General features: G+C 34.5%; 1 protein-coding gene across 1 annotated transcript; it reads right to left on the bottom strand.

Annotated features, from left to right (window-relative positions):
- Window positions 1-29: 29 nt before the first annotated feature.
- Window positions 30-7,114, bottom strand: tyr (tyrosinase). The gene is made up of 5 exons (XM_058799374.1): window positions 6,170-7,114; window positions 3,099-3,315; window positions 2,855-3,002; window positions 1,309-1,490; window positions 30-1,229 (listed from the first exon to the last, which is right to left on the bottom strand). The coding sequence occupies exons 1-5, from the start codon at window positions 7,007-7,009 to the stop codon at window positions 997-999; spliced, it is 1,620 nt and encodes a 539-aa protein (XP_058655357.1). The 5' UTR covers window positions 7,010-7,114; the 3' UTR covers window positions 30-996.
- Between the last annotated feature and the right edge of the window lie 4,482 nt (window positions 7,115-11,596).

The raw sequence follows: 11,596 nt of genomic DNA, 5'->3' as shown, positions 1-11,596 counted from the left end.
GAGACCTTAGTTGTGTTCAGAATACGCTTACTGCACAGTGTATGTTGTGTAATATTAATTAGCATGTGAAACAATAAGCATTTCAAACATTAGTATGCAACATTGATGTCATATGACCTCACTGTGTTGCATTTTTGAGTGGCTCGGAAATTGAAATGATTATTTAACATTTTAAATCCAATTATTTAAAAAAATATTTTGAAAACCTTTAGTCAGATTGCTTCAGGCAATTGGTCGGTGAAATTGCTTATTCCCACTGGAACTGAAAAGCCAATTAAGCACATTCCGTTATGGGATGCAGTATTTTAATCAATATATTTTGGTTGTGCACTGCATATTTTAACTAATATTTACAAAACAATTCAAATATTTGGAGTTGGTAAGATTTTTTTGATGTTTTTCAAATATGCCTCTTCTGCTCACCAAGGCTGCATTTATTTGATCAAAAATACAGTCAAATACTGTGAAATATTATTAAAATTTCAAATAACTGTTTCTATTGTAATATATTTCAAAATGTAATTTATTCCTGTGATCAAAGCTGTATTTTCAGCATCATTACTCCAGTCTTCAGTGTCACATGATCCTTCAGAAATCATTCTAATATGCTGATTTGCTGTTTAAAAAACATTTCTGATTATTATCAATATTGAAAACAGTTGTGCTGCTTAATATTTTGTGGAAACCGTGATAGATTTGATCTTCAAGATTCTTTGATGAATAGAAAGTCCAAATGAGCAGCATTTATTTGAAATAGAAAGATGTTACAAATGTCTTTACTGTCACTTTTGATCAATTTAATGCATCCTTGCTGAAAAAACTTACTGACCCCAAACATTTGAACAGAAGCAAGATTCTGAACGCAGCCCTTGTTGCATGACTCCGGTTTAGAGGCGAGACCTTGTCTCGTTTGTCACGTGACCTGGGTTAACTGGCTGTTGTGTCTTTTTCCTATCAGTACGGCATATACGTCCTCGCTGACGTGTGTCTGTAGGGTCACAGTGTAGTCTGATATGAAGTCGATCCCTCTTCTTCGCTGCTGTTCAGCAGCGGCTGTCTCTCCCCGTATGACTTTCTCCTCTTCGGCCGTCTGCGAAACACCACGGCGATAATAGCTACAATAATTCCTGCCACAGCCGCCCCGAGGATCCCTGCGGCCAGCAGCCAGCGCCAGATCTGCCGAGCTTGCTCTAGATACGGTGTCAGAAACTCCTGCACAAACCGCTGACCTGACAGAGAGAAAAGTGATTGAGAAAAGAGAGAGACTGAATGCACAAGAAAGTGTCTGAATGTATGCAAAGGACTCACTTGGGTCCTGTAAATATGCATATTCATAACCCAGAGCTTTAGTCGAGAGGAAATAATCTCCATTTCTGTAGAGAGGGATGAAGGGGACCATGTAATAGCCGCCGTTGTGTCCGATCGGGGCGTTGGCGGTCGGGTAGTGTGTGCGGGGAGGCTGGTGTCTCCTCAGCCATTGCTCAAAGATGCTGAAACAAACGCAGAGTTGCAATGAGAAAGTCAGTCGGGAATGAGGTTAATCATGTTTGGATTCATGTTTCAGTGAAACCTTCTCAGCTATTGTTGTGTTTTGCATTCAAATATGCTTTTTAATGTCGTTGCTAGGGTGTTCTGGCCAGTTGCTAGGTGGTTTCTTACTGGCTCAAGTCAAAAAAGCCAACCCTCAAATCAGTTTTTGCTGATTATGGTTTGAATTTCTATGAAACAATTAAAATATGCATTAAACAAAAATGCAAAACTGAGTTAAATTCAACCAGACAAAGTTTAGAAGCTAAAGTTGACGTCAAAAATGTTTTGTTGTCTATCTCGCATTAAAATGTAAAATTAAAATGCACTGAATTTAACTTTGGGGTTTCCCAAACTGGGGTTCGCAAATCCCTGCGGGTTTGTGAGTAGATGAAATGCTAATAATTAAATCTTTAAAATGGAAAATTAAAATAACTAATCTTAAAATTAAAATAAAACTTATGTAAAAAGATGATATATGATAAAATATTTTTCTTGAAATGGTGAAAATGATGTTGGTGAAAAGACAATAATTAATTAATTGTTTTAATAAAAATGATTTAAAATGATAAAAACTTAAAATCATCTTAAAATAAAAACTGATATATGTCAAAATATTGATATAATTTTTTTAATATTAATGAAGGGTTTCCCAAACTAAGATTTGTGGGTTTGAGTTGATGAAGAGCTACTAATAAATAAAATTTTAAAAAGTAAAACTGAAATAAATAATCTTAAAATAAAAAAAATCTAAATAAAACTACTAAAGATTTATGATTTATGAGAAAATATGTATATATGCTTTGCAAATCCCTGCTGATTTGTGAGTTTATGAAAAGCTAATGATTATTTTAAATCTTTATGTAAAAATTAAAATGAATAAATAATCCAAAATATAATTAAAATAAAACTACTGAAAAAATTACAAGGATATATATATATATATATATATATATATATATATATATATATATATATATATATATATATAAATTTTTATTTTTTAACCTGCATGCCATTTGAACATTAACTGACATCAGAGAGCCATGTAAAATTAGTTAACAAATATAGTAAAGTTAATATATTATGGTAAAAAAATAAATAAATACTGAAATAGTAAATTAAAACCTCAGGAACACTTTAAGTAAATATTTTAGGTCAAATGTGTTTGGCTGACAAAATAGTTTGGGAATCCCTGTATTAATGTATATAGTGTTTATATAATATTGCATAATTTGAGGTGTCATTCATGATTTTGCACAGTTTTATAGGTGAATTGTGCATCAAAATGCTCAGGGTTAGTAGTTTATATGTGCATGCATTTCACCTGTCGATAAAGGCATGATGTAGAAGGAAGATGGGGTCGTTGGCAGATCCCTGCACTGAAGACATGGATCCGTTCATGAAGACGTGTAAGGAGTTGTGCATCAAGCTCTGACCCGTTACTGCCAGCCCCGTCTCAGGACTCGCAAATCCTGAGGAAAAGGTGAGACGTCTTCAGTGTTTAGAGCCTAAGGTGTTAAAGAAGTGTAAATTCTGTGTTTCTCACTCCAAATGTGCCGTTGCTTTACCTTCCAGAGCGTTCCTGAAGCTCATGTTGGCGCGTCTGTCCATCAGGCCCGTCTCGTAGTCTGTTAGACTCAGCACTGACTCCACGTCTGCAGAGGTGGGCAGCCGCGGGACACGGTTTCGGTCGTGGTTTCCTGGGTTACGCAGTAACGGCCCCTCTGGAGACCCGTCACACAAAACCTCACGCTGGTTGTAGTCTTCGGGTTGTGAACAGATCACCTGCACAGGTATAACAGACACTTATTAACACACCAGCAGACAGTCCAATATAATAAAACAAAACTGATCTAATCAATAAGGGTGTAATATGTGAATCAGCCTGTCAAGAACGCAAATCAAAAGAAATAAACTAATAATCATACCTTACTTTTCAAAAGTTTGGGGTCAGTGAAATTTTTTCATTTATTTGGAAGAAATTCATACTCTTATTCCGCAAGGATGCATTAAATTGATCAAAAGTGACCGTAAAGACATTTATAATGTTACAAAAGATCCCCATTTCAAATAAACACTGTTCTTTTGAACTTTCTATTCATCAAAGAATCCTGAAAAATAAATTGCATCACATTTTCTACAAAAATATTGAGCAGCACAACTGTTTTCAACATTAATAATACTCAGAAATGTTTCTGCAAATCAGCATATTAATGATTTCTGAAGGATCATGTGACACTGAAGACTGGAGTAATGATGCTGAAAATTCAGCTTTGATCACAGGAATAAATTACATTTGATGATATAATCACATAGAGAACAGCTATTTAAATCATATCTCACAATTTTACTGTTTTTACTATATTTTTAATCAAATAAATGCAGCCTTGATGAGCATATTTATATTAACAGATCTTACCAGCCCCACACTTTTGAATGTTAGTGTATTTATTTTTTTAATTATTATTTATTTGATATTTTTTCTAATAATACATAATTAAAATAAACATTATAATGAAATTACTTTTACTAAATAAAAATAGATAAAATTGAGATAAAATAAAACCTATTTTTAGGACTATCATTGTGACATTATTTTCATGATGCCAATTAAGATACCACCAGACAGTTTTGAAAAAGACTGAGGAAAGCAAAAATCACCATATTCTCAAAACAAGGCGTTATGAAGGTGTTTTGAAAACCTGTGCAGTTTTTTTTTTTTATGGATAAAGCCTATCTGTCTCTAATGACTAATACAGCTCATTTCTCGTATGTTAATTGGATGCCATTTCACCTCCCTGCTGGTCTTAAGGGATCTTAAGAACGCCTACGCCAGCAGCAGATGATGAGGAGAGAGAGAGAGAGAGAGAGATGGAGCAAAAGAAAATGACAAATCAAAACTCAATTTTAGCCTTTCTGAAGAAAATCTGAGTGGCGTTTGCCTGTGCAAAACTCATCAGCACGATACTAGGGGATTGTGGGTGGTTTCCAGGTCATTGCAAAGCAGTTTCTAAGGTGTTCTGAGTTTCTTGGTGGATAAAGTCGAAAGTTCTTGTGATAATCTGGTCTGTAGATAGTTGAGTCTCTCCTTAAGTGTATCAGATGTTTTCAAAGTATATTATTTAAGGCTAGAGGTTTTACATATTTTTGTACACATAATAATCCCCCCCCCCCCAAACCAGGGTTGTTGTAGTTAACTAATACAATAAAAAAACAGATTAAAAAAATTACAGATTGCAAAAAATTTAATTCTAATAAAATAAAATGTTAAAAATTTAAACACATTTTTTCAGCTAGTTGCCAAGGAAACATTTGATCATTTTGATTCAGTTTAACTTGATATACTAAAATAATTAAAAATGAATAAATTAAACTATTAAACTGTTGTCTCAAATTACTAAAACAACACTGAGCCGAAGTCTGTTTGTACTGTGGTTCAGTGAAGCTGCTTTGGTTAATTCTCTTGTTGAGGGTCAGTGCTGAAGTTAATGGGGTTTTAGGGGCCAGACAACACTTGTGACCCTCTTCAGCCCAACTTCACGTCAGGCGTTAGCGCTACGCTCGAGGCCTCGTCACACAATCACGCTTTTATAAACGCATCGTCACACGCTGCGCTCTCAGAGGAATGTGTGATATCATCATCGCTCTAGATGGATCAGTTAAACTGACATTTGACACGTTACAGGACCAAATCCCAGTCACATGGCTACAACAAATACAGCTAATGTGTCACACGGCCACACTGGGAATTTACTACCTCCGAGCTTAGCTCCCACAGATCGCACTGAAAAATGTGGAGATTAAGAGAAAAAATGTTTAAATACATAAATAAATGAAGAAAGACAATTGTTTGATATCCTGTATTCAAAAGATTTGACTTCATCTATTTTTTTCTCTTCAGTAGTCTATAATTTCTTTAACATAGCAATTATATTTCCTATGGTACAATTTTTAGTTTTAATTTTAATTACTAGAAGGATAAGTCGAACAAAAACATATTTTATACTTGAATAATTAAGTAAAATGAAAATATCTGAATGCCTTTACTTAACTGAAAATAGTTCAGTAAAACTATTATAAAATCATGAATTGAAATAAAATAAACATGAACTGAAATAATATAAAATAAAATAAAAAACATATTTTATTTCAGCTAGTTGCAAAGGAAATGTTTCTAATTGTTATTTATGGTAAAATAACTAAAACAAATTAAACTAAACAGGATTTATTTTTTTATTTTTTTACTTTTTTCACACTTAAATCCTGAAGTGACTTTATTAATAAAATGTATTATTATTATTATTATTAACAATGACAATAATAATAATAATTTACAAATAATATTACAGGCTATTATCTACCTTGATTGCATAATGTACCCTTATCTAAATTTATTACTATGCTATAATAGTTTCATTGTGTTCACTTGTTTGCCCAAGAGCTACTGCAAAAATATGATGATATTGTGATTTTAGTTTGGTTTTGTGTATCTGCAAGAGAAAACAAGCATTTAATTGGACTTTTGACTTTCTGAAATGCAATTTTAAATGAAAAGAGCAAACATTACTCGAGGGATAAATGACTAGACCACACTGTGTTACTGGCATGTAAAATGCATTTCTAATGTTTTCACGTTTACCTTCCAGGAGGAGAACACCGAGGACGGGCTGATCAGGTTGGGGTTGAGAGGACTGCGCGCCCCCATCAGCTCATCCGTGCACACCTGACAGTCCTGCGCATCGCGCCAGTCCCAGTACGGGATGGTGAAGTTAAAGTCACCGGTCAGCTTCCGGATCTCGTGCTCCCAGAACAGCAGGTAAACGCGATGCCAGGGCAGAAACGCGGCCGATTCGTGCGCAAAGTCAATGTCGACCCACACATTCCCGGGACCCCCGAGCAGCGCGTCACGGGACACGTAATAATGCATCCAGATGAACAGATCGTACACGCTGATGTCGGCGAACAGGGGCGTCGAGCCGTTGTTCATCTGCGCATACGTGCCCGTCGCGATCACATAATCGGGGCTGATGGTAGTTTTGGCGAGATTGAGGTATGAGATGAACCTTTGCCTTTCAGACACGGATAACTGGAAGATGTTTCTGCGCACAGATTCCCGTCGTTCCCCGCAGTTGGCACCGAAGTAACCGAACTTACACTCGCTGCAGTCGAAGCCCATGTAGTTTCCGGCGCACTGGCAGGTTTGGTTGTAGAACACCAGAGGCCAGCGCTCGCGGTCGTCCAGGCCTGAATGTGGGTACTGCGGCCCGTCGGGAAGATCAGAGACCGTGACGTCCTGGCAGAAGCCTCGACCCGACAGGGAGCCGCACACCGAACCGTCGCCCAGCCAGACCGGACAGCAGCGCTTGCTCTGCAGGACGTCCGGTGTGGTGCACGGCCGAGGAAACTGCTGGAGAGACGGACTCCAGAACTGAATGAAGAACAGAAGCAGAGGGAGAGACATGACGAGAGCCAGACGCATTAGACACGGAAGAGTTAGGAGAACTTCAGCTCGCTTTCTCTTTACACACTGCTCTGCGTCCCTCCTTTCCACACACACACACACACACACACACACACAACCTCATATCACATGCTAGGGATGAAACCTGTGACCCCCGCTCGCGTTTGGTCTCGGGACTCTGAGGAATGCTTGTGCTCGAGTCGAGCGTGAGATCATTTCATTTACAGTTTGGGAAGGAGCTCCTTTCATCCCAAATCAGGCATTTTAACCCAATAACCAGCAAAGTCAACAGCTAATGAGGGTTTACAGATGAAACTTTGTTTTGCAGCCTGCTGGTGTATAATAGAGTTGAGAATTGTGGTCAGTTCAATACTTTTGCTTGTTTTATGCATTATAACCCTTAAACACAAGCAAGTTTGAATGCATATTTGATTTCTCTTTTTCTCATATTTGATTTTGGAGTCAGAAAGATTTTCTTAATGTTTCTGAAAGATGCCTTTTATGCTCAACACTGTAAAAAAAAAAAAAAAAACTGGCAACCAACTTCAGCAGATTTTTGAGTTTGCTCAACTTATTTTTGTGGGAGATTCTAAAATTTTTGTTGAATTAACTTAAAACGACAAGTTGAGAAAACTCAAAAATCTGCTGAAGCTGGTTGCCTTAATTTTAAGTTGGCTCAACTTATTTATTTTTTTACAGTAAATAAGCTAAATTTATTTGATCAAAAAGCAGTTAAAAACTGTAAAATTATGAAATATTATTACAATTTCAAATAAGTGATTTATATTTGAATATATTGTAAAATGTAATTTATTTCTGTGATCAAAGCTGAATTTTCAGCATCATTACTCCAGTCTTCAGTGTCACATGATCCTTCAGAAATCATCCTAATATGCTGATTTGCTGCTCAAGAAACATTTCTGATTATTATCAGTGTTGAAAACAGTCGTGCTGCTTCATATTTTTGTGGAAACCAGCATAAATTTCATTTTTCAGGATAAATGGGAACTTCTAAAAAAGGGCCGCATTTATTTGAAATAGAAAGCTTTTGTGGCGTTCTAAATGTCTTTATTGTCACTTCTCATCAATTTAATGCATCCTTGATGAATAAAAGTATTAATTTCTTTGAAACAGAAACAGACCCCAAACTTTTGAACAGTAATGTATTAGTGGCAACAACAATGAAAAGTTAGCAATTTTTTTTCTGTTCCATAGTCCTGCAAATTTGTCAAATCACATCCAAATGTAGTCCTTTATGCCAAAGCATACGTATTTGATGATAATTCAGTGATATGGAATTATTACCATATTAATGTACCTTGTTTTTAAGTTTTTGGATTTTATTAGACACTTTTATGAGCAACTTCCACATCTGAATTCATTTTACTCTAATAATGCACTTTTGAAAATTTTCCAAAAGCATTTTTTAATTTTTTTTACAGAGAATAATATCTCTAAGAGTTTATTAATGGCTTATTTGCATTGAACCTCAAACTACTCCAAAAATATCATGGTACAAGTCCAAAATATGGTGTTATCATGGCGTATTATCCAAACTAACATGGTTCTTTTTTGATGCTCTTGTTATTAATGATGTGTATTCAGCTCTATATGTGTGTCATGTGCCGTTTGGTGAAGCTGCACGTATAGTGCTCTTAGCTTTCTCAAATCATAAGCCCGTCACATGTTAGCGTAGTGAGCACGAGGTCCAGATAATCCAGCAATGGCATGAACGTCACAGGATTACTACAGCCGTGGGGTTTCTTTCTCTCTGCAGTCAGGGGTCATCTGCACAATCAAACGGTTTGTGCATTTCATTCATAATGCAAAGAGTGGCCCATAAAAGAATTTAGCTACTTTGAAATGTCAAAATGCAGTTGCATTTGATGAGAAAATAACCAAATTGCCCCTCATTTTGAAGAAAGATAGCATGAATGCACATGTCGTTTTATTAAAAATGACAAAAACAGACAAAAAAATTACTAAAACTTTAACTATAAAAATAAAAAACTGTATCTAAGTGATTCTAAAGTGAGACTGATTGGGAATATGTTATGCAAAATAGAAAAAGCTGTTTAATAGGCTTAATATTCTCATTTCAGATTCAGTGAAAAAAGCTGTGGATTTAGCATGATAAATACAATTAGATGTATTAACATAGTTATTTGTGCCAATTAGATATACTAGCCAAACCTCCCCCACCAAAAATTAAAAAATCAAACTGAAATAAAAAAATAAAAACTATATAGACATGCATACATAAAAACCACAAAAATTGTAATACTAATACTAAAATACTAATACTTTATAATTAAAAATATAAAAATAAATGTCTAAATATTAATAAAAACTATAAGCGTATATAAATTGTACTAAAATAACACATAAATATTTTTAAGAAGTTCAAACTGCTCATATTGCAAATGTCTAAAAAGTTATTTTTATCATGCTTAATAGGCCTGTTCATGAATACTGGTTTGAGATTCTATGGTTTATGTTTTGATAAATACAACCATATGTATCTGAAAGAGCAGTAATCTAAATATAACATAGTTATTCATGTCAGTTAGAAACAACACTGGCCCGCTGCCTGACTGCAAATACTCCAGAAGCACTGAATTTGACTTTAGTACCTCGAGTGGTCTACAGGCGGCAGTGTGAGTTGATCTTTTGCTAGTCAGCTGTGGATGAAAGCCAAGAAACTCAGTGAATGGAGTCAACGCTCTGCTCGCTTCAGTCATTTCTGCTCCTCTATAGGCTCGTCTCTCAGAGACCGGACACAGCAGAGCTTCTCACTTCTCTGTGGACGCTCCTGTGTTTGACCTCTGGATGCATGAGACCAGTTCATTTGGTTAAATGCAGCACGGGTGGGTTAAATTCTACATGGTGGAAATCACAGTTTATGAAAGGCTTTAAATAAAGGGGCTAGTTGTCACAGTTGTTATACTGTTTATACACTACCATTTTTGAAAGAAATTAATACTTTTATTCAGCAAGGATGCATTAAATTGATCAAAAGTGTCAGTAAAGGCATTTTTAAAGTAACGAAAGATTTGTTTCAAATAAATGCTATTCTTTTGAACTTTCGATTCATCAAAGAATCCTGAAAAAAAATCAAATGTATCAAGGTTTCCACAAAAATATTGGGCAGCACATCTGTTTTCAACATTAATAATCAGAAATGTTTCTTGAGCAGCAAATCAGCATATTAGAATGATTTCTGAAGGATCATGTGACACTGAAGACTGGAGTAATGATGCTGAAAATTCAGCTTCGATCACAGAAATAAATTACATCTTAAAATACATTTACACAGAAAATAGCTACTTTAGATCAAATAATAATTTCAAATAATATTTCACAATATTTACAGTTTTTACTGTACCTTTATATCAAATAAATATAAATGCAGATCTGGTGAGCATGAGACTTTCAAAAACATTAACAATACATACAACTATATCAATAAGGAGTTTTGAGTTTGAGTTTTGAATTTGAATTTTTGTAGTTTAAATTTTATATATTACTAAACTACTAAAAAGACGACAATTTTTTGAAAAATTAAAATGAAATCGGAGAAAAAAATATATATATATATATAAACATTATTCAAAATATTATTCTTATTACTTTAAAATTATTAAATAATAATAAATTAAATTTTACTACTATAACACTGATTGGTAATATTTTAGCTTTTGTTAGAAGTTGAAATTGCTCATTTCTGTTACAAAAAACTAAAAAACTACACTGAAAACTATACAGTTCTTTCCCTGAAAGCTGGAAATATATGATAACTCAAACCTCTGAGTGTTTTGACAGAACTGCATGTGGCTGCAAATGGAGAAACGTTTTCTCTCATGTCTCTTTAACCGTCACTTATTGGTAGCAGCTTTTCAGACACAGGAATCTTTATATATCATCTGTGTTTCTATGGCAACAGAGATTGTCAATGTCATTTTGAGACACCATCAAATAATTGATTTACTGTCATTTTTATGGGTTTTGTCATATTTGTAGACTGATAATCTCTCTCAGCACACGCCGCCCACTCACAACATCACCGCTGGCCTTCAGTTCACAAGCACGCCGAGGTTCAGTCTGTTCCTACTTCTGTGAGCTGACAGATTTACAAGCGACACGGATAGACAACAGTAACAGATGCAGGGAATTGATTTTATCCATCATTGATTGGATTGTGGAAATTTGCCGTTTCATTAACAAAATGGAGTTGGAGGGGAGGGATTACAAAGTAAGGGATTTGTGACGTCATCTAAAATATATTTCATATGTATTTGTTATATACTTTGTATTTTATATATAGGCCTATAAGTATATATATATATATATATATATATATATATATATATTCATTTTAGTCTTAGTAATTTTGTAGTTTGTTTGTTTATATTGTTTAGCTGTGATTTATTTTTACTTGCAATTTTAAGTTTTATTAATTTAGTACTAGTAGTAAACATTACTAAATTGTTTGTGCTAATTTTTGCTTAAGTTGAAGTTTTTCATTAAATATTTTATATATTTTATTTATTTAAATAACAAAAATGTTTTTAACACTTTTAGTTAACAATAGCAATACTGATTATA

This window comes from Onychostoma macrolepis, chromosome 15 (assembly GCF_012432095.1).
Source record: "Onychostoma macrolepis isolate SWU-2019 chromosome 15, ASM1243209v1, whole genome shotgun sequence".
NCBI classification, from domain to species: domain Eukaryota; kingdom Metazoa; phylum Chordata; class Actinopteri; order Cypriniformes; family Cyprinidae; genus Onychostoma; species Onychostoma macrolepis.
Note: the sequence above shows the minus strand (reverse complement) of the source record. Positions and strands in the feature narration are given on the sequence as shown.